Below are 23,586 nucleotides of genomic sequence, written 5' to 3'. Positions count from 1 at the left end.
CCACAGTGACTGTAAGTTAAATTCTTCTCGGCTGGCTTTCTTTCTTTTTGTTTTTTACTGATACAGTAGAAGGGGCATTGATGGTTCGCATGCTGTTTCTCCTGGCGTTTGTCCTTGTGGTGGCGGCATCATTTGTCTACATGCACAAACAAATGACAAAGTACAAGAGCTTGAGGTACTGAAAAACATTTTTTACTTGTAAACGGAGACATCACTGAGATTGTGCACCGTCTGAATGTATTTTTTATTAAGATTGTGACTATTACTGGCAATCTTTTGCAAAGTCAGATTACTAACACGCAAACATATACTGTATGTTAAAGTTTCATTCGGATTATTGTTGCTCTAACAGAACGTTTTCGTTGCTTGTCTGTAGAGGAAGAGAAACTCAACTGGAGGTGATATGTGCTGATACAGTAAATCCTGGAGGGCAGCAGGGTGCAGCAGAGAACTAAGATGAAAGCAGAAGATGGCAAAATCAAAGTGAAGCCAGATGACAGAAAAATAACTGATTAATAAAATTTTCTAAAAAAAATAACAAATGAATGAATTAATGAGCAAACAATCAAACAAACAAACAAACAAATAAATAACATTAATGATTAAAGATTATAATATTGTGATTTACAGGCTAATTTTGTCCAGACCAAAGCAAATCAATCAATTTTAATTTTGAATTAATTTAAATTTGAATTAATTTTGAATATGTTTTAAAGGAACCTTCTTTCCCTCTGCATAAACTCTACTTTAGGAACAAGGATGTTTAAAACTGCATGTTTTCCCCTCAAGCAGCAGCATCCAAATTAAATTTAACAGCATTAAAATGTCCAGGCTCTTCAGGTGTTATTCTCCAATGGACCTGTGGCTTTTGATCTTGTGGCTGCAGAAATGTGCCACTGTTGGATTGTATATATTGTACATGCTTTTATTTTATTTTTGCTTCTTTTCTTTTTTGATGTGACGACCTGGACCCTTGGGAAAACGGAAGTGACTTCAAATGAAGAAACGTTGGAAATCGCTAAATTAAAGTTATGTGAATGTACTAATTTAAATGAACCGGAGGTGAGACAGAACCCCAAACAAGCGGCCAAAAGGTGCTGCCTCAAGCGAAAATGAAAAGAAAAAGAAATACAGAAGAACAACACTCACTCACGGGTCCTGACGTTCATTGTAGCCTTCTTCTGATTAGTGAATAAGCGACAGGTGTGCAAACTGCTCCACCAATCAGACTCCCGGCTGCACAGATAGAGGGCGGAACCGGAGAAAGAAGGTTAAACTTCCTGTTCAACTCAAAAACTGTCACTGTATCGCGTGTCTCTTATCTCTGGCACTTTTTATTATTTCTTTTTATGCATTTGTGACAGTGGCGGTCCTGTCACTATGCCTCCAATAGATCATGCGCCCTGGCTACTTGACCAAGTGGATATCCCTTTGGCCGAATGGTTAAGCGCGCATGGCTATTACCCGGTAGTCTGGGGTTTGAAGCCCAGCCGGGCCCTCTGCGCCTTGCCACACATTGTTGAAATTTGCCTTGTTATGGTTGCCTCATTGTTTTGTTTTATTTTGTTTTCATTTTGCAGTTTCACAGTGATGTTTAGGGTTTTTACTGATGCCTAAAATTAAACTTCTTCTTGTTATTGATATTATTACACATTGTATGTATGCTGTACAAAACATCTTATCATGTTTTAAAAAAATATATATATATTACTGGTCTTGTAAGTGTGTGCGCAGTATGTGTGTATTTGGTGTATTTGTGATTCTTGAAACAATTTGAAGTTGTGAGCAACACTTGACGGACGAGATTGAATGTTTCCTAAATTGGCTGCTGAGTCTACTTGCACATCCACAATTCAGATTTAAAATCCTTGCAATCCCATTTCAACATTGGAGGGAAACCTCTTTGTCGTTATGAATGAATTAAGATTTAACTGTGGAATTCAGTTTTGACCAGCAGTTTTCAGCCCTCAAAAATGTGTTTCTGCTCTGATCATCTACAAAATGGGCTTTGTTAAATGCTGTTGTGAATAAATGCTGTCAAACAACGTGGTTTGCGTGGGTTCAATCTTAGACGCTGATCTTATGATCAGTTTGATTTGATAGCTGTGAGTTTAAACATTGACGGAGCAGTTATGGATTCTGATGAGTGTCGGGGCCTTAACTCGTCAGTTCTATGAGCCACTCTGACCATCACTAGCATTAGGCATGATGTACCCCCAGGGCTGGATTAAGAATTCAGAGGCCCCTGGGCCAGACTCTTGGAGAGGCCCCCCCACACACGCGCATGCACACACACAGACACAGCTGATCTCCGGAAGCTGAACTACAGAGCTGGCCACCACACACATACACACTTATACATGCATGAACACATCAAATGGCTTATGGTGCACAAGTGTGGCCTTATATGTTGGAAACTCGTGCATGTCCACAGGATTCACACTGACTGGCGACATCTTATTTTAATATTTTTAGATAAATTCATCACAAGACCCTCGCAATGAATGATGCTTTTCACCTTTATACCGGTAGATACATGTGCGTTCATGTGGTGTCGAAATAATCGGAAAAACGACTTTCCGACTCGGTTATATTTCATGGTTGATCTGATCTGTTTCCTCTGCTACCCATTATTGTCTCACACCTGATTTATTTGTTTGGAAAATTAAAGAAAATACTAGTATTCATCTTTTCCCACATTACAACTTTAGAGCACACGGACGCAACAAAGTTGGAAGAACACCTTGCCAAGAAGAACTCGGATTTCCGACACCACATGAACGCAGCATATGTGACAAAAAAGAAAGCTAACTGCCGGAGCTCGTAGGCCCCTGAGAGCTCGAGGCCCCCGGGCCGCGGCCCAGACGGCCCCGTTCATGATCAGTGCTTGTGTACCCCAACCCCCATTACAGGCACATTCATCACTGACTTTGGCCCCACTGAGGACTTGGGCTTACCTGCCTCATAGAATCGCCGCACAAAAGTGCCTTCAAGCCACAACCTTGGGTTGTACATTTTTGTGTATACATCATGTGAGGCACGGGGACCTCAGATAAGAACAATTTAGCAACAGCTCAGGTCAGCTGTTTGGGGAAAACAACAGTGAGGCAACCAAGTCGTGGGCCAGAAAATAACGTTTTGAAGTGACACTCAACAGTGATGTGACAACACAGGATGCCAACCACTGTGACAATTTTGCAAGCAAGGGGCAAGGCCTCCACTGCAGTTAGAAAATCAGCCGTTTTTAAATATAACAGATCAGCCAGTGAGATAAAAACGCTGAGCTTGATCATTGTACACTTCCTCTTGACAGCAGAAGACACGTAGACAAGCTGAAAGTAGCTGATAACATGCTGATATTACAACCAGTGATGTGATTATTTCCAATTTATACAGTTATCATGACAAAACAACAAACAAACAAACAAACAAATCATTGTTGACACTTTGATTATTTTTTATTTCCTGAGTCTTACTCATTTGGCAGGTGCTCTGATATCGACAGCTGGTCAAGTCAATTAATGTTATCGTCATAACAGTGGAGAAAGTAGGAATCCAACACTTGTGTTGAACACAGTCCTGAGGACACTTGGGACACACAAGAAACAAAAGAAGGAACATGTAAAGTCGACGCTGGTTCGACCACCTCTTAAATCAACGATCAAGAGGTCGTGCATGTTTAATTGTCATTAAACAAGCTGTCAAGAATGAAACATTGGTTTAAATGAGTTTTCCCCTCATCATATTACTGTAATAGTGAGGTTTGTATTTGTGCTTGTTGTGCAGGTGAGGAAACCTCCTGTGATGGCCGACAGAATAACACAAAGTGTTATGGGCCTTTAGGAGGATCTGTTGTCATCCAGCTGCTGAACCGTACTTCAACAACAAGTAGATTTAAATGGTATTTCAATAGCAGTGTCATACTTGAGATGTCTAAGGGTCGATATCTAGTGAATAAGCTGAAAGATGGAACTGCCATCAGTAACGAGACAATAACGCTCCACAACCTAAACTGGAACGATGCTGGTAACTATACACTTGAATTCATTAATTCAGAGGGACTACCAGCTGGCAAGTGGATTCTACAGCTGATGATTCAAGGTAACTAACAACTTCTGGCAGCTTCTTCACTTTATCACTTTAAAACATTCATATCTAATATATGCCACCAATCTAAAGGTTGGACACACCCTCTCATGCAGTGTTTTTTCTCTCAAATCTTTTCTATTTTTTGCATTTTAGATACGTACAGAGAATTTGATGAAGACATCAATTGTATGATAAGATAAATAATTATTATTTTTTAAATATCTTAAAATATGTTTCATAGGAAAGGTGGCTATTTTGAATAATGTAAAATATAAAACATGTTTGATTTATTTCACACTGACATTGTCTTATTTTAAATCTATAGCGTGTGTGTGTTCTTCCACCAGCTCCAGTCTCTTATGTCTGGATGACCTCACAGTGTCTGTCCCAGGTGTTACGGACTAGACAGGTCTAGGGATTGTACATAAAGCTAGTCCTAACCTGGAGTGTGTTAGCAATGAAACCCCCCCAAAGAAACAAGGGAACAGAAACGAAAAGGACTGGTTCAGCAGGAGAAAACTGAGTGAGGGGGGGTCAGCTTACCGGTGTAGCAAGGTGGCTGAGGCGGTTGGCGCGACTGCGAGTCGCTGCTCTGGCGAGTGACGAGCTCCGTCCGGTGTTGATGTTCAGATTTTTATTAAAAATAGATCCAGGACAGGTTAACAGGGAAAGTCAGTAGTCGTGGCGTGGGTCGTAGGGTCTCGTTCGGCAGCGTCGTTTTCACTCTCCCCACCTGAGTCTGATTGCATTCATTCATAACCCTGGTGCGTACGCCTCCATGATATAGCCACGCCCACAACTGAGCCACACCTCCTCCTCCCCCGGAAACCAGTCAAAACAAAAATACAGAAGAGAAGGGAAGGGAAGAAAAGAACTACAATCCCCCTATCATTCCTAACACAGGGAGAGACCAAGGTCTCCTGCCACTCACTGGGAGGGGACAGTCTTTTTCAGTATAGCTGGAGTCTGAATGGAGTCCCTCATGTTTCGTCTGAAAATGACCTGCCTATGGTCACTCTGAAGCAAGGAGAGTCTGGCTATGTGGTCTGTAATGTCAGTAATTACGTCAGTACGGCCTCTGCAGGACAAACGATATCTGAATGTGGTGAGAAAAAGTTGGTAATGATTCAGATAGTGAGGTTCACTGCACTTTCCATGAGTTGTTTTTTTTCTTCCTCCATTCCAGTTTTAATTGCCTTCACCCTGTACAGTGGGAGCCACATCTCCAACTGAGTGCCTGGAGGTGTCGACATAAAATGTTATGAGCCAATAACGACGACGACGACAAGCTCCCCTACCGAGGGCAAAGAGGCTGACACCACAGCATCATCCCACCGCCGTAAGTGCAGACCAGTCGCTACATAATAGCTGAATTCTCCCCTGTTGTTGTCCTGTTTGTCCAACCCCGGGTGCGGCAGTAGCTCAGGAGGTAGAGGTCAACAAGGGTCCCAATAAGGGTTGGTGGTTCAAACCCTGCTTGGCCACGCTACCGTCAGTCAGCCAAAGGGCAGCTGTGGCTACATGTGTAGTTTGTCACCTCCAGTGTGAATGCTCTAAGAATGAGGAATAGTTTCAGTGTGAGTGTTTTAAGTACCCAGTAAGAAAAGCTCAATATAAATCTAAATCATTATTATTTATCAGACCTATTTGTGAAAATAATTAAAAGATTTGACTTTGCTAAGTGATGCTTCATTGCTGGAATCTGCAACTTGTTTCTGACCTTTTAGTTACAAATGAACACGAAACCCACAAAAATCAGTCAGTTATTATTTATTTTTTTACTTTTTATATGGATGACTCCAGTTCAATATAATATGAGGAGGAAAAAGATGTTATTTCATTGTATTTCAAGTTTGAAAATAAGTTGAATTGTGATTTTACGCACCCAAAACATTGGGAGAGTAGGGAGTGATTCCTGGGAAAAAATTAACTTTTTGTGTCTAATGAAAACAGGACTTGATTTAGTTGCTGTAACATAACTTTTTACTGACAGAGGCAGGACGCAGAGATGTACATCTGCCACATTTAACTTTTTGAGACGAGAGTCGACGCAGACTGCAGCTTTTCCCTCCATGACATGTTTTCCTGCTGTGATCATGTAAAATGTGCTTCATTAAATGCTGTTACACAGGCAACATGGTTTGCACGGCTCACATGATCAGCTTGATTTGATAGCTCGTGAGTTTGAAGATTGACGGCCCAGAGCCATAAAATCTGTTTATGGTTTGTGATGATGGTGCATCTCATTTTATCCCATTATCCTTGATATGTATATGTATATATATATATATATATATATATATATATATATATATATATATATATATATATGTATATATATATATATATAAATATATATATATATACATATATATATGTCACAGTACTTTTCCATTCAGCATGCCAGCCACTCCCACCTCATCAGCCACGCCACTCACCTGTGCTCACAGCTGCTCTTCATCTGCAATCAGCTCAGTATATATGCTCCTGCTCCACACCCATTCTTTGCCAGATTGTTCTTTGTCCCCATGCAAGACCTTCCAGCGTTTCTCTGCCTGAGCACCCGTTGTCGACCGAGCCTGTCCCTGACCTGATCCAGCTTGGATTTCCCTGGTGTTCTGACCTGCCCGCTTCCGCTCTTGGTAATCCGCCTCCTGCCTTCTCGGTTCCGACCCCGTTTTTCCCTGACGTCCTGCCCCCCAGCAACCCGACCAGCCTTCAGTCCCCGACCTGCCTCGTCCGCCAGCTCCCCGGCAACCCGACCAGCCTTCTGCCCCCGACCACGTCTACAGCCTCTGCGTCTCTGGTGTCTGTCTGCCTGTTCCCTGGCCCTTGTTGGTTCGGGCCTGCTACTGATCCAACACCTACCCCCTCATTGCAATTTCTACTACGCTGTTTGTGCTGCATTTGGGTTCACACCACGCCCGTTTCAGTACAATCTGGCCAAAACATGGACCCAGCGCACGCAGCGTCACCAGAGTCACGCCTGGAGTGGATGGAGAGTGTTCTTCAGCGGCATGAGACTCTGCTTGCCTCTACTTCAGCGGAGGTGCGTCAGGCTGCTGCCACCCAGCAACAGGCAGCTACAAGCCAGGAGCAGGAGCAGCCATAGCAGTTGGAATGGTGCTGCCCAGTGTGATGCTTACCTCTTGGGCCTGGAGAGCTACATTAAGGATGAGCTGGTCTCTTATAAACTTCCCACAACACTGGATGATCTCATTGAGCTAACAACGCGTTTGGATCGTCGTATCCAGGTTCGACAGGATGAGAGACAGCGAGAGTGGCGTAGCAGACGTCTTCCAGGCCAGCCTCAGCCCCCTTCAGCTCCCAGGGCTGCATCACAGGGACATGATCCTGAGCCCATGCAGGTCGGTAGAACCAGCCTTACACCAGTGGAACGCCAGCGTCGCCGCCAGGGGAACCTTTGCCTGTATTGTGGTCAAGCTGGTCACTTTGTTGCCCGTTGTCCAGCAAAAAGCCCGGACCCACCAGTAGAGAGGGACGTACTGGTGAGTCAAACTACTGAACTGTTCCCTAGGAGGCGCCCCCTCTGCCAGGCTCGTCTTCTGCTGGCGAGGGGGTCACACACCCTGGCTACCTTCATAGACTCTGGGGCTGATGTCTCCCTCATTGATGATAATCTGGCAAGGCAGTTGGACATCGACCGGGTTCCACTTTCTCAGCCAGTTCCTGCCAGTGCCCTGGACGGTCATCTCTTGGGGACTGTCACCCATCAGACCATTCCAGTACAGATGCTCATCTCTGGGAACCATCATGAGACTATTCGTTTTCATATCCTGAGTTCACCTCGTGTTCCTCTCATCCTTGGATATCCCTGGCTCCGTCGCCATAACCCACATGTTGATTGGACGACAGGGTCCATCCTGGGGTGGAGCTCTGCATGTCACAAGGTCTGCCTGAAGCAAGCCTCAGCCCCTCAAATCATGCCCAGAACTGTCTCTTCTCCTGACCTCACCGGGGTTCCACCTGAGTACCATGACTTCCAAGAGGTCTTCAGCAAGGCCAAGGCTACCTCCCTGCCTCCGCCTCGTCCGTATGACTGCGCCATCGACCTTCTTCCTGGCACCAGCCCCCCTCGTGGCCGTCTTTACTCTCTATCTGCTCCTGAAAGAGAGGCTATGGAGACCTACATTAATGACTCCTTGGCTGCTGGAATCATCCGCCCGTCCTCTTCACCTGCTGGCGCAGGATTCTTCTTTGTGGTGAAGAAGGACACCACCTTGAGGCCATGCATAGACTATCGGGGCCTTAATGACATTACAGTGAAGAACCGGTATCCTCTCCCTCTCATCTCGTCAGCTTTCGAGCTCCTGGAAGGTGCCACGTTCTTCACCAAGCTGGATCTCCGTAACGCCTACCACCTGGTCCGTATCCGTGAAGGGGATGAATGGAAGACGGCCTTCAACACACCCACCGGGCATTATGAATACCTGGTCATGCCTTTTGGTTTAACCAATGCCCCGGCAGTATTCCAAGCGCTGGTCAATGATGTACTTCGTGACATGCTCAACAAACATGTATTTGTCTACCTGGACGATATCCTCATCTATTCTCGCACCAAGGAGGACCATATCCACCACGTCCAGGCGGTCCTGCAACGGCTTCTGGAGAACTCCCTCTTTGTAAAGGCAGAAAAATGTGAGTTTCATGTTTCTTCTGTAGCCTTCCTGGGGTACATCATTGGCCAGGGAAGCATTGAGATGGACCCGGCCAAAGTCTCTGCCGTCACCGCCTGGCCCATCCCCGAGTCCCGGAAGCAGTTGCAGAGGTTCCTGGGCTTCGCCAACTTCTACAGACGCTTCATCCGAGGGTACAGCACGGTGGCAGCCCCTCTCACCGGGCTCACCTCCTCAAAGGTGCCCTTTTGCTGGACTACTGCTGCTGACGCTGCTTTCCAAGCCCTCAAGACTCGCTTCACCTCTGCCCCCATCCTCCGCATGCCAGACCCTGACAGACAGTATGTGGTGGAGGTCGACGCCTCGGACGTCGGGGTGGGGGCGATCCTCTCCCAGCGGTCGGTTGACGATCAAAAGCTCCACCCCTGCGCCTTCTTCTCTTGGCGGCTCTCCCCAGCTGACATGAACTATGACATTGGTAACAGAGAGTTACTGGCGGTCAAAACTGGCGTTGGAGGAGTGGCGTCATTGGCTGGAGGGGACCAAGCAGCCTTTTCTTGTCTGGACCGACCACAAGAACTTAGAGTACATCCGTTCGGCCCGGAGGTTGAACTCAAGGCAGGCTCGGTGGTCCTTGTTCCTCACTCGATTCAACTTCACTCTCTCCTACCGCCCAGGGACCCGTAACGTGAAGCCGGATGCCCTGTCCCGCCTGTTCCAGAAGGGGGAGGATGACGCGGCAGCCCCGGGTTCAGATACCATCCTTCAACCTGCCCACATGCTCGCTGCTTTGACCTGGGGAGTGGAGGAGAGAGTTAAGGCTGCCCTGGAGAACCAACCTGGGGCCAGTGCCTGTCCCCCCGACCGGCTCTTTGTCCCCGCTGCTCTGCGCTCGGAGGTTCTCCAGTGGGCCCATAGCACACACCTCACCTGCCATCCTGGGGTCCAACGTACGAAGGAGTTTCTGCAACGGAGGTACTGGTGGGCATCCCTGGACCAGGACACACGGGAGTTTGTCAATGCTTGCCCTGTCTGTAGCCAGCATAAGACATCACACCAAGCTCCTGCTGGTCTCCTAAGACCCCTCCCAGTGCCTCACCGCCCTTGGTCCCACATCTCCTTGGACTTTGTTTCAGGCCTTCCACTCTCTCTGGGCCATACCACCATCCTGACCGTTGTGGACAGGTTCAGCAAGATGTCTCACTTTGTTCCCTTGACCAAGCTCCCCTCAGCTAAGGAGACTGCAGAACTAGTCCTTCAACACGTCTTTCGTCTCCATGGCCTTCCTGTCGATGTGGTGTCTGATCGAGGTCCTCAGTTCACATCTGTTTTTTGGAGGGAATTCTGCACACTCATCGGGGCTTCAGCCAGCCTGTCTTCCGGGTTTCACCCCCAGTCCAACGGCCAGACAGAGAAGAAGAACCAGCAGATGGAGGTAGCGCTTCGCTGCATAACCTCCAGCCAGCCTTCGTCATGGTCGCAGCAGCTGTTATGGGTGGAATACGCCCATAACACCCTGATAAGCTCCTCCACCGGACTCTCTCCCTTCCAATGCGCTTATGGGTACCAGCCTCCTCTGTTTCCTGACCTAGAGAAAGATGTTTCCTGCCCCTCCGTCCAGGCCTTTGTACGTCACTGTCGCCGCACCTGGGCCCGGGCCCGTACCATTCTCCTGAGGTCTGTGAGCCGCTACACATCAACTGCCAATCGCCGACGCAGTAGGGCTCCCACCTATCAAGTCGGCCAAAGGGTTTGGTTGTCAACCCAGGATCTCCCTCTACGTGTCGAATCCAAGAAACTGGCGCCCAAGTTTATTGGGCCCTTTGAAGTCCAAAGTGTTGTCAACCCAGCAGCAGTCCGGCTCAAGCTACCGCGTTCCATGAAGGTCCATCCCACATTCCATGTGTCCAAGGTCAAGCCAGTCCGGGAGAGTCCCTTGGTCCCTGCCATTCCTCCTCCACCACCTCCTCGTTTGCTGGATGGGGACCCCATCTACACCGTGTGGCGTCTACTCCGTTCCCGGCGTCGTGGACGAGGTCTCCAATATTTGGTCGACTGGGAGGGGTACGGTCCAGAGGAGAGGCAGTGGGTTCCTGCCAGATTCATCCTTGATCCCCAACTCATTGCTGATTTCCATCGGCAACACCCGGACCAACCCACCAAGGCGTCTGTCTCCTCCAGGGACTCCCAACATGGTGTCCTCCCTGATCCTCTCCCCCCTGATCCTGTGCCCCCTTCTCCAGATGTGGACGGCTCCCTTTCTGTCTCAGGGGATTCCTCTTCTGACGAAGGTTCCCTCCCCCAGGCCCCCTCCTCCCGCCCGGCTGGACATGTGACGTGGTCCAGGTCTGAAGAGTTGTAGGGGTTCTCCCTTGTGCCCGGCTAGCTGTTTTTGTTTTGTTTTCTGTTTTTTTGTTTTTTGGGACGTCAGGGGCCGTCCCTTGAGCGGGGGGGTTCTGTCACAGTACTTTTCCATTCAGCATGCCAGCCACTCCCACCTCATCAGCCACTCCACTCACCTGTGCTCACAGCTGCTCTTCATCTGCAATCAGCTCAGTATATATGCTCCTGCTCCACACCCATTCTTTGCCAGATTGTTCTTTGTCCCCATGCAAGACCTTCCAGCGTTTCTCTGCCTGAGCACCCGTTGTCGACCGAGCCTGTCCCTGACCCGATCCAGCTTGGATTTCCCTGGTGTTCTGACCTGCCCGCTTCCGCTCTTGGTAATCCGCCTCCTGCCTTCTCGGTTCCGACCCCGTTTTTCCCTGACGTCCTGCCTCCCAGCAACCCGACCAGCCTTCAGTCCCCGACCTGCCTCGACCGCCAGCTCCCCGGCAACCCGACCAGCCTTCTGCCCCCGACCACGTCTACAGCCTCTGCATCTCTGGTGTCTGTCTGCCTGTTCCCTGGCCCTTGTTGGTTCGGGCCTGCTACTGATCCAACACCTACCCCCTCATTGCAATTTCTACTACGCTGTTTGTGCTGCATTTGGGTTCACACCACGCCGTGTGTGTGTGTGTGTGTGTGTGTGTGTGTGTGTGTGTGTGTGTGTGTGTGTGTGTGTGTGATTTAGCAACAGCTCAGGTCAGCTGTTTGGGGAAAACAACAGTGAGGCAACCAAGTCGTGGGCCAGAAAATAACGTTTTGAAGTGACACTCAACAGTGATGTGACAACACAGGATGCCAACCACTGTGACAATTTTGCAAGCAAGGGGCAAGGCCTCCACTGCAGTTAGAAAATCAGCCGTTTTTAAATATAACAGATCAGCCAGTGAGATAAAAATGCTGAGCTTGATCATTGTACACTTCCTCTTGACAGCAGAAGACACGTAGACAAGCTGAAAGTAGCTGATAACATGCTGATATTACAACCACGTGATTATTTCTAATGTATACAGTGATCATGACATGAAAACAAACAAACAAAAAAAATCATTGTTTACACTTTGAATATTTTCTTTTTCCTGAGTCTTACACATTTGGCAGGTGCTCTGATATTGACGGCTGGTCAAGTCAACTAATGTTATCGTCATAACAGTGGAGAAAGTAGGAATCCAAAACTCAAGTTGTGTTGAACACAATCCTGAGGACACTTGGGACACACAAGAGACAAAAGAGCGAACATGTAAAGTCGACGCTGGTTCGACCACCAGCTAGTACTGAAGCTCTCTGCACGACCTCTTAAATGAACGCTCAAACCATCAACATGTAAATTAGATGTTGAGAGATGCATCAGAGAGGCATCTGCTATTGGTCTGGAAGTGCACAGCTCACACACTACGGACTCGCCTTGTGTTTGGTGTTGCTTGTTCATGCCAAGTTTAGACTAAAACGTGTCCACATGAGGTCACACTCAAGGAGGCGTCAGCTGTTACTCAAATTATCTTTGAGTTTACTGAAGAAATGTGTTCTCTCTCTTCCTCTCAGTCCATCATGTCTTAGTCTCTGCTTTGGTGTCATTTAAAGGGAAGAAAAACTTATGCAAATTTAGGTGCTACACTGACTGTATGAAAAACATACAAATTGAAGGTGCGACACCAGTTGGGCCAACATTGTCGGTGAGACCTGCACCCCTTTTTGGGGATAATTTGGATGTGCTCCTTGTTGAATGTGGATGTATTTTGGAAGCTGCTGATTGAGTCCACGCGTTGATTGACTGAGGAGACATGAAGGCTGCGGCTGGACTGTTGCTGCTCTTGCTGTCGCTCTGTTATGGTGGTTATGGTGAGTTGTTGAAATTTCAAAACTGCTGAAAATGATACCAGATTGGAACATTTACAGGCAATTTTACAGGTCCAATTTAATTTCTGAAGACATAATGACATTCATATTTTTGTTTTGGCATTTTAGTTTAGTCACAAGTGTGGCGTCTTTATAATTTTGAGATATACTTTTGTTTTTCCTGTCTGACTATAAATGTTTTATTTCTTTATATTAATATAATTTTCCATCTCTTTGCACTATGGTGTTGCTGTATTTATGCAAATTTCCCCAATGTGGGATTAATAAAGGTGTTCTATTTTATTCTATTCTATTCTATTCAAGTCTTGGTGGATTGGGGTTTCCTGTTCAATCATTTTCCAAAAAAGGGAAATAACATTAAATGTTTAATTTAGGATCATAGTTGTCATTAAAACATGCTGTCATTAATGACACATTGGTTTAAATGAGTTTTCCCCTCATCATATTACTGTAATAGTGAGGTTTGTATTTGTGCTTGTTGTGCAGGTGAGGAAACCTCCTGTGATGGCCGACAGAATAACACAAAGTGTTATGGGCCTTTAGGAGGATCTGTTGTCATCCAGCTGCTGAACCATACTTCAACAACAAGTAGACTTAGATGGTATTTCAATAGCAGTGTCATACTTGAGATGTTTAAGGGTCGATATCTAGTGAATAAGCTGAAAGATGGAACTGCCATCAGTAACGAGACAATAACGCTCCACAACCTAAACTGGAACGATGCTGGTAACTATACACTTGAATTCATTAATTCAGAGGGACTACCAGCTGGCAAGTGGATTCTACAGCTGATGATTCAAGGTAACTAACAACTTCTGGCAGCTTCTTCACTTTATCGCTTTAAAACATTCATATCTAATATATGCCACCAATCTAAAGGTTGAACACACCCTCTCATGCAGTGTCTTTTCTCTCAAATCTTTTCTATTTTTTGCATTTTAGATACGTACAGAGAATTTGATGAAGACATCAATTGTATCAGAAGATATATTTTTTTTGATATCTTAAAATATGTTTCATAGGAAAGGTGGCTATTTTGAATAATGTAAAATATAAAACATGTTTGATTTATTTCACACTGACATTGTCTTATTTTAAATCTATAGCGTGTGTGTGTTCTTCCACCAGCTCCAGTCTCTTATGTCTGGATGACCTCACAGTGTCTGTCCCAGGGAGAGACCAAGGTCTCCTGCCACTCACTGGGAGGGGACAGTCCTTTTAGGTACAGCTGGAGTCTGAATGGAGTCCCTCATGTTTCGTCTGAAAATGACTCGCCTATGGTCACTCTGAAGCAAGGAGAGTCTGGCTATGTGGTCTGTAATGTCAGTAATAATGTTGGAACAGTGTCCGGAAGACAAATGATATCTGAATGTGGTGAGAAATAGTTGATCATGAATATCATAATAATGATTCACTGCGCTGTGCATGGGTTGAGAGTCTGTTTCCTCCATCACAGTTTTCATTACCGGCAGCTTGTCCAATGGGACGCACATCTCAGTCTGGTTGCCTGGAGGTGCCGAGTTAATATGTTATGGGCCAACATTACCTACAACAACACCTACAACGAAACCATGCAACACCACCTGCAATGGTAAGTGCAAATCAACCACAGTGACTGTAAGTTAAATTCTTCTCGGCTGGCTTTCTTTCTTTTTGTTTTTTACTGATACAGTAGAAGGGGCATTGATGGTTCGCATGCTGTTTCTCCTGGCGTTTGTCCTTGTGGTGGCGGCATCATTTGTCTACATGCACAAACAAATGACAAAGTACAAGAGCTTGAGGTACTGAAAAACATTTTTTACTTGTAAACGGAGACATCACTGAGATTGTGCACCGTCTGAATGTATTTTTTATTAAGATTGTGACTATTACTGGCAATCTTTTGCAAAGTCAGATTACTAACACGCAAACATATACTGTATGTTAAAGTTTCATTCGGATTATTGTTGCTCTAACAGAACGTTTTCGTTGCTTGTCTGTAGAGGAAGAGAAACTCAACTGGAGGTGATATGTGCTGATACAGTAAATCCTGGAGGGCAGCAGGGTGCAGCAGAGAACTAAGATGAAAGCAGAAGATGGCAAAATCAAAGTGAAGCCAGATGACAGAAAAATAACTGATTAATAAAATTTTCTAAAAAAAATAACAAATGAATGAATTAATGAGCAAACAATCAAACAAACAAACAAACAAATAAATAACATTAATGATTAAAAATTATAATATTGTGATTTACAGGCTAATTTTGTCCAGACCAAAGCAAATCAATCAATTTTAATTTTGAATTAATTTAAATTTGAATTAATTTTGAATATGTTTTAAAGGAACCTTCTTTCCCTCTGCATAAACTCTACTTTAGGAACAAGGATGTTTAAAACTGCATGTTTTCCCCTCAAGCAGCAGCATCCAAATTAAATTTAACAGCATTAAAATGTCCAGGCTCTTCAGGTGTTATTCTCCAATGGACCTGTGGCTTTTGATCTTGTGGCTGCAGAAATGTGCCACTGTTGGATTGTATATATTGTACATGCTTTTATTTTATTTTTGCTTCTTTTCTTTTTTGATGTGACGACCTGGACCCTTGGGAAAACGGAAGTGACTTCAAATGAAGAAACGTTGGAAATCGCTAAATTAAAGTTATGTGAATGTACTAATTTAAATGAACCGGAGGTGAGACAGAACCCCAAACAAGCGGCCAAAAGGTGCTGTCTCAAGCGAAAATGAAAAGAAAAAGAAATACAGAAGAACAACACTCACTCACGGGTCCTGACGTTCATTGTAGCCTTCTTCTGATTAGTGAATAAGCGACAGGTGTGCAAACTGCTCCACCAATCAGACTCCCGGCTGCACAGATAGAGGGCGGAACTGGAGAAAGAAGGTTAAACTTCCTGTTCAACTCAAAAACTGTCACTGTATCGCGTGTCTCTTATCTCTGGCACTTTTTATTATTTCTTTTTATGCATTTGTGACAGTGGCGGTCCTGTCACTATGCCTCCAATAGATCATGCGCCCTGGCTACTTGACCAAGTGGATATCCCTTTGGCCGAATGGTTAAGCGCGCATGGCTATTACCCGGTAGTCTGGGGTTTGAAGCCCAGCCGGGCCCTCTGCGCCTTGCCACACATTGTTGAAATTTGCCTTGTTATGGTTGCCTCATTGTTTTGTTTTATTTTGTTTTCATTTTGCAGTTTCACAGTGATGTTTAGGGTTTTTACTGATGCCTAAAATTAAACTTCTTCTTGTTATTGATATTATTACACATTGTATGTATGCTGTACAAAACATCTTATCATGTTTTAAAAAAATATATATATATTACTGGTCTTGTAAGTGTGTGCGCAGTATGTGTGTATTTGGTGTATTTGTGATTCTTGAAACAATTTGAAGTTGTGAGCAACACTTGACGGACGAGATTGAATGTTTCCTAAATTGGCTGCTGAGTCTACTTGCACATCCACAATTCAGATTTAAAATCCTTGCAATCCCATTTCAACATTGGAGGGAAACCTCTTTGTCGTTATGAATGAATTAAGATTTAACTGTGGAATTCAGTTTTGACCAGCAGTTTTCAGCCCTCAAAAATGTGTTTCTGCTCTGATCATCTACAAAATGGGCTTTGTTAAATGCTGTTGTGAATAAATGCTGTCAAACAACGTGGTTTGCGTGGGTTCAATCTTAGACGCTGATCTTATGATCAGTTTGATTTGATAGCTGTGAGTTTAACCATTGACAGAGCACTGCCATAAAATTGGTGTTTATGGATGCTGATGAGTGTCGTGTCCTCAAAAAACCAATCTGAGATTCTTTTTGTTATTGTTGTGGCCTCCTGCTGATGCTCAGTGGATTTACTGGTCCATGCTTACAAAGGCCTCTAGACAGGTCTGCTGCAACTCTCCTGGAGTGCCTTGGTGATATAATTTTTCTTTAGGGAATAATTACTGATGAACAAAGTAAAAAAAAAAAATGTTTCCGTTGCATAAAACGTCTCTATCATGCATTGACAGTCTTGAGCACCTTGGATCAAAGGTACGTGTCATTAACCGTGACTAGCCATGGGATCTGCAGTGCGTCTGAGGCTGAAACATTGAACAATATATAAACAAAAACAAAAACTAACCGTAGAAAAATAACTATAAATTTATCACTTACGTTTAACTCCTTGAACTCCCCTTTCATTTTGTCAGTATTAGGCGTTGCATGTCATATATCGGACATGTAAACTTTTTTTTCAAAGTTAACTGAAATTTGGAGTTTAGATTTCTTGACTGCTGGTGACATCATTAATATATGCTGGAGCTGGAATCAGGACAGAGACACTCACACTCTCGTCATAACAGTGGGAAAAGTCGGAGTCCAACACTCAGTTGTGTTGATCGCACTCTCTGGCACACTCGGGACACACACTGGTCGACTCACTCAGCACGTCACACCACTGATCACCCCTTTCCTGTGCAATAACACACATCTACCTCTTTTAGTTTTCTCAAATCCTGTACATACCTGTACTGTGTTGTCTGGACAACACTTAGTAGTGTCTTATATTGAATTTTATTTTTATTTATCTTTAGTTCTTATATAGTTCTTATATTTCAATATATAATGCAATTTCATTGTATCTTCTGCTACAGTGACAATAAAGGCTATTCTGATTCTGATTCTGATTCTCTGGTTTGACCTCCTCAAAATAGATATTGAGTGACACAACATAGCTGCACCTGCTGTTGGTCAGGAAGTGCACAGCTCACCTCTGGCTGTAATAATGGCTAAAAAACTGTTTTCAGAAACACGCAACAGCAATTTCGAGTCACTCTTGTTTGTTTTTTTAATGGCTAATTTAGACTAAAACCCTGCTTGGTGTCAGCTGTCACTCTCAAATCCTCTTTCAGTACATTGAAAAAAAAAATTCCCTCTCTTCCTCTCAGTCCATCATGTTGTCATCTCTGCTTTGGTCTCATCTAAAAGGGAAGTGAAACCAGCATTACTTCCTTTTTGCTCACTGCCTCTATGAAAACATACAATTTGAAGCTGCACCTCCAGTAGGGCCAACATTGTCGGTGAGACCTGCTCCACTTTTTGGGGATAATTTGGATGTGCTCCGTGTTGGATGTGGATGTATTTTGGAAGCTGCTGATTGAGTCCACGCGTTGATTGACTGAGGAGACATGAAGGCTGTGGCTGGACTGTTGCTGTTGTTTCTGTCGCTTTGCTGTGGTGGTTACGGTGAGTTGTTGAAATTTCAAAACTGCTGAACATTTACAGGCAATTTTACAGGTCGGTCCAATTTAATTTCTGAAGAAATCAGGACACTCTAAAACATTTTTGGCATTGGAATCTAGTGACAACTTTGGTGGCTTTTAATTTGAGTCGCGTTGGATTGGGGTTTCTTGTTAAATAATTTTTCAAAAAAGTGAAATTATGATTTTTGCAAATATGTATATATATATGCATATGTATATATATGTATATGTATATATATGTATGTATATATATGTATATATATATATATATATATATATATATATATATGTCCAGCTATCTTGATAAATTATCATAAGTTATACTGTAGATTTTTCAGGATGAATTTCTATTCTTATTTGCTACATTGTTCAATTTAGGATCATAGTTGACATTAATACACGCTGTGTCATTAATGAAACATTGGTTTAAATTTCAAAACTGTTGAAAGTGATATTTTGAGTGAGATTTTACAGGTCCAATTTAATTTCTGAAGACATAATGACATTCATATTTTTGTTTTGGCATTTTAGTTTAGTCACAAGTGTGGCGTCTTTATAATTTTGAGATATACTTTTGTTTTTCCTGTCTGACTATAAATGTTTTATTTCTTTATATTAATATAATTTTCCTTCTCTTTGCACTATGGTGTTGCTGTACTTATGCAAATTTCCCCAATGTGGGATTAATAAAGGTGTTCTATTTTATTCTATTCTATTCTATTCAAGTCTTGGTGGATTGGGGTTTCCTGTTCAATCATTTTCCAAAAAAGGGAAATAACATTAAATGTTTAATTTAGGATCATAGTTGTCATTAAAACATGCTGTCATTAATGAAACATTGGTTTAAATGAGTTTTCCCCTCATCATATTACTGTAATAGTGAGGTTTGTATTTGTGCTTGTTGTGCAGGTGAGGAAACCTCCTGTGATGGCCGACAGAATAACACAAAGTGTTATGGGCCTTTAGGAGGATCTGTTGTCATCCAGCTGCTGAACCATACTTCAACAACAAGTAGATTTAAATGGTATTTCAATAGCAGTGTCATACTTGAGATGTTTAAGGGTCGATATCTAGTGAATAAGCTGAAAGATGGATCTGCCATCAGTAACGAGACAATAACGCTCCACAACCTAAACTGGAACGATGCTGGTAACTATACACTTGAATTCATTAATTCAGAGGGAGTACCAACTGGCAAGTGGATTCTACAGCTGATGATTCAAGGTACTGGCTGTTGCACTTTGTCATTTCACAACATTCATATCTAATATACGTCTATATTATTATATATTTTTCACTTCACTCAATAAGAAAAGTGAACCCACATTGTCTTATTCTAAATTTATCTTGTATGTGTGTGTGTTCTTCCACCAGCTGCAGTCTCCTCAGTCAGGGTGACCTCTCAGTGTCTGTCCCAGGGAGAGACCAAGGTCTCCTGCCACTCACTGGGAGGGGACAGTCCTTTTCAGTATAGCTGGAGTCTGGCTGGAGTCCCTCGTGACTCCTCTGAAAATGACTCGTCTAGCATCACTCTGAAGCCAGGAGAGTCTGGCAATGCGGTCTGTAATGTCAGTAATAACGTCAGTACGGCCTCTGCAGGACAAACTATATCTGAATGTGGTGAGAAAAAGTCTATGATTCAGGTAGTGAAGGTTTACTGTACTGTCCATGAGTTGAGGGTCTGTTTCCTCCATCACAGTTTTCGTTAACTGCACCTTGAACAATGGGACGGACATCTCCAACTGGTTTCCTAGAGGTGCCGAAGAAATGTGTTATAAGACAACAACATCAACCTCATCTACTGGGGGTAAGGAGCCCGGCACCACAGAGTCAAACAAACCCTCCACAAATATCACAACCTCCAGTCAAACCACCTCCAACACCACAGACGGTCCCTGGTACATTAGTAAGTCCAAATCAACTGCAGTGCACACATTACAGCTACATCCTCCTTTCCACTCTCTTAGTCCAATAAAACAGCCGTCTGTCAATCTGCAAATGTGTGTGTCCTTCTGTAGCACATTTGTCAACCATGGTTGGCGTACTCTCTGCATTGCTGATCCTCCTCGTGCTCGCCATAGCATTTGTCTGTGTGCACAAGAAGCGGCACGTCAACAAAGGCCAAGGTACAGAGCGACATTTTCTCTTGTAAACAGTCAAACTCTGTGTGTCTTCATTCAAGTTAACAAATGAGATGGTTTTACCCCCCCCCCCCCCACTCTAAAGAATCAGGTTCAATGCAAATGAAAGACGATCAAGAGTTAACGTACGCTGATGTGAACATCCTGAAGGGCAGGAAGGTGCCGCAGAAGACGGAGGAGGACGTTGAATACGGCCAAATCAAGATTTCACGAAGGCCTCGGCAGATTGCAGAACCCAAAGAGGACGAGTGCGTGTACGCCAAGGTCCGTGGGCCAAGGTGATCCGGAGCCCCCGGAAGAAGCGGATGGCGAAATACATCAAGATCTTCTGCATGAGCTGGCAACCAAAGAACTGCGTGACTGCCTTCTCTTGTTCTGCATCCAAAAGGATTTATTACCATCCATCCATCCATCCCATCCTCGTCTCTCACTTTTTTTCCTGCGCTGAGCATGTGTATGTATATTAATGCAAATATTTTAAACTATATTGGTAAATGTACTGCACTTACATAGCGCTTGCCAGCACCTTCACAGTCCCCCAAAGCGCTTTACAATGGCCTCTCATTCACCCATTCACCCATTTACTTGCACAATCACACACCAATGGGTGGCTGCTGCCATGCAAGGCGCTGCCAGCCCCATTGGGAGCAATTTAGGTTTGAGTGTTTCACCCAAGGACACAGTGACAGACTGGGATGGAGCGGGACTTGAACCGCCAACCTTTCGGTCATTGGGCAACCCGCTCTACCTCCTGAGCGACAGTCGTCCCTATATTGACACTTGCGGCATAAGTTCCACTCTTTAAATAGTATTTTTTTTTGACAACCTTGAATGTTTGCGCCGTTTTAAAAGCCTCATTGCGCTATCACTGAGTAAGTAAGTGCACCAGGCTGCAAAAGAGAGCTGTCTCGCCTTCATGCTATTTCTCCCTTCGGAATTGTAATTTTGTCTATCATTTTTGCAGCCTGCGTTATCATTAACACTGAGTGTTGTCTGCACTCTGCTGTCTGGTATTTGTTGACATGGGTGTCAGGTATGGGAGAGGGGCAACTCTTTGGCGACTCGCACGCAGTGCCATGATCACATGGCTGTCCCGACCAACAAGAACAGAGCAGCAGAACAACGCAGAAATGGTCTGTTCTGGTGTCACGTTATGCTGTATTCGTCTTGATACCACTGGCTCTGCACATGGCAGAACTTGTTAATCCTAAAGTCAAATTAGATGATTATCACACATTGTTCTGTGAAGAACACACTGATACTTTACAACTATAGTTTCAATAGCAAGGCTGTCCATCTTTGCCAGTTAAGTTCAGCACTGTCTACACACGTTAGTGTGGGAATTAAAAAAAAAAAAAAAAAAGAGGCACCGGCACAAGTAACTGAAGCTCACACCCACCCTTTTTTGTCACTAACATTGCTATTCTGAAGTTGCTTGGAAATAGAGCACAAGTGCGTTATTCGAGATAGCAATGATAACATCAAAAACAGAAAGAGCCTTTAGTTCGAGTAGCTCATTTTCCCTTTTTTTTTGCCTTTTTCAAATGGCAGAATGGGTGACAAACATGGCCATGAGTGCGTGTGCGCGATGTACTGGCTAAACGTGTTCAGTGCGGGTAAAAAGATTCAGGGAAAGCTGCACAGTATCTGGCTGGTTGCATCAAATCTGTCTGTGCTTTTAGACGTCAATTAACTCAGTGCCTTCTTTCTGCACCATTTTCTGATGTTTCCTGACTCTTATTTGAGAATGTTTTTCTGTGGCTTCGTAGTACAAAAGTGGTGGTTTGAAAGTGTTTTTCAGTGTGCGTAAATGTGTGGATTTCAGTGGTATTTGTCTTCACTTATCTTTTTCAACATTGTCAAACCTCGACATGATGGTGCAGCGGTTCGCACTGTTGCCACACAGCAAGGTTCAACCTCTGGCCCTTTGGGAAGTCTAAATTGACTGTAGGTGTGAGTGCAAATGGTTGTTTAGTCTTCCTATGTGGTCCTGTGATAAACCATCAAACTTGTCCAGGCTGTAACCTCGCTATTGCTGAAAGACTCCATAGGCCCCAGCAATCCTAATAGAAAATGGATGGATGGATATTCAAATCCATAACACAAGATATCCAAACATTGGCATCGACATCAGCCACATTGAAACAATGTCATGCTTTCAGTGTGACAACTGTTCCTGCAAGTTGAGCTTCATTCATAAATTGTATGTATGGCGTATCAGGCCGTGTGATTTTTTGTTGTTGTTGTGTGTCTGTGTGTAATTTTGTTGCGGTGAGTTTATCTAAAGTCAGAGGTTTTATTTAATGGCTGTGAGTCTAAAGGTTGAACGCAAGACTGTCATGGGGTGATTGGCAGACGTAACACAGGTGGTTGTTGATTTACAATGATTGTTGAGTTCAAAAGCAACCACCTCAGGTCTGTTTTCCTTCAAAGAAAGAAGGGAGAGAACTGGAACTCGAGGTCCAGCCAGGCAAACCATACGTCCGATCTGGTAGTAATCAGATTGTCGGTGGTGTTAAGGCTGTTAGATTGTCTGCCATGTCTGCTCCATAGTTTAGTTTGACCTTAAATTGAACGTTGATCTCCCTTCTCATAAAAAGTAGGTGGCTCTCTTTTGATGAGCTCATGTGACGTTTCGACTGGGTGTGCCAGAAGTACTGAACCATAAAACCAGGGCTGCTGCCAGTAATCATGACCAGTAATATTATTATTAGGTCAGTAGTTCCATACAACCCTGATCTGATCTCCTGTTTTGCTAAGTGCACTCTTCTCACGACCCATTGAAACGGCAAGAGCTACAAAACACTGTTAGATAAAAAACTATTTTAATAATAAAAAAAACTTTTTAATGTTATCGTTGATGTGAAAGTTTGCCCATGTTTTGTAATCCTTTTGGTTTGATTGTACAAAAACAATTAAATTAGAAATGACTGTCAGTAATGAAAGACTTTTACCCCTGTCTTTAAAACAAACAACACAAAAAACAGCAAGATGCAATTTATACTCAGCAGTCATTAATTTGTCTAGTTAAATAACAAGATGCAAAATGATCACAAGCCATAACTGTTTCAATGCTGCGCCTTTGACAAGCTTGAAATACCACATGATGTAAAGCAGAAAAAAAAATAAACTTCTGCCTTTAGCATTACAGGAAGCAAAGCTTTTCTTTTTTTTTAAGCAGCTGAACCGACTGCGCCAAGCGAAGGGAAAACAAAGAAGTGCTACTTGGTTTCTCTTGCAAC

The 23,586-nt window shown here is 43.9% G+C and overlaps 1 protein-coding gene and 1 long non-coding RNA gene across 3 annotated transcripts; both read left to right on the top strand.

Moving 5' to 3' along the window:
* Nucleotides 1-3,758: 3,758 nt before the first annotated feature.
* On the top strand, nucleotides 3,759-23,039 carry LOC142892734 (uncharacterized). Of its 2 annotated transcripts, none has more exons than XM_076032996.1 (6): nucleotides 3,759-4,101; nucleotides 4,437-4,480; nucleotides 4,993-5,194; nucleotides 19,903-20,109; nucleotides 20,222-20,329; nucleotides 20,436-23,039. In XM_076032996.1, exons 1-6 carry the CDS (start codon nucleotides 3,930-3,932, stop codon nucleotides 20,624-20,626), a joined length of 924 nt encoding a protein of 307 aa, XP_075889111.1. In that variant the 5' UTR covers nucleotides 3,759-3,929; the 3' UTR covers nucleotides 20,627-23,039. The 2 variants fall into 2 exon arrangements, with proteins under 2 accessions (XP_075889111.1, XP_075889110.1); XM_076032995.1 differs by lacking the exons at nucleotides 3,759-4,101; nucleotides 4,437-4,480; nucleotides 4,993-5,194 and adding exons at nucleotides 17,982-18,186; nucleotides 19,113-19,427; nucleotides 19,578-19,823.
* LOC142892737 (uncharacterized) lies at nucleotides 12,730-15,095 on the top strand. Its single transcript, XR_012927481.1, has 5 exons — nucleotides 12,730-12,950; nucleotides 13,455-13,769; nucleotides 14,097-14,342; nucleotides 14,425-14,559; nucleotides 14,644-15,095. It is a non-coding gene; the product is annotated as an uncharacterized LOC142892737 (long non-coding RNA).
* Nucleotides 23,040-23,586: the final 547 nt, after the last annotated feature.

This window comes from Nelusetta ayraudi, unplaced genomic scaffold, assembly GCF_046127955.1.
Source record: "Nelusetta ayraudi isolate G7.1 ecotype Tasmania unplaced genomic scaffold, CSIRO-AGI_Nayr_v1 ptg000039l, whole genome shotgun sequence".
Taxonomy (NCBI): Eukaryota; Metazoa; Chordata; class Actinopteri; order Tetraodontiformes; family Monacanthidae; genus Nelusetta; species Nelusetta ayraudi.
Note: the sequence above shows the minus strand (reverse complement) of the source record. Positions and strands in the feature narration are given on the sequence as shown.

Bases quoted from the DNA above. Each gene is read 5' to 3' on its own strand.
- LOC142892734 (XM_076032995.1), top strand. From the start codon at position 18,129: ATGAAGGCTGTGGCTGGACTGTTGCTGTTGTTTCTGTCGCTTTGCTGT. The intron at 19,428-19,577 runs GTACTGGCTGTT...TTCTTCCACCAG, and splicing joins TCTACAGCTGATGATTCAAG to CTGCAGTCTCCTCAGTCAGG. The intron at 20,330-20,435 runs GTACAGAGCGAC...CTAAAGAATCAG, and splicing joins GCACGTCAACAAAGGCCAAG to GTTCAATGCAAATGAAAGAC.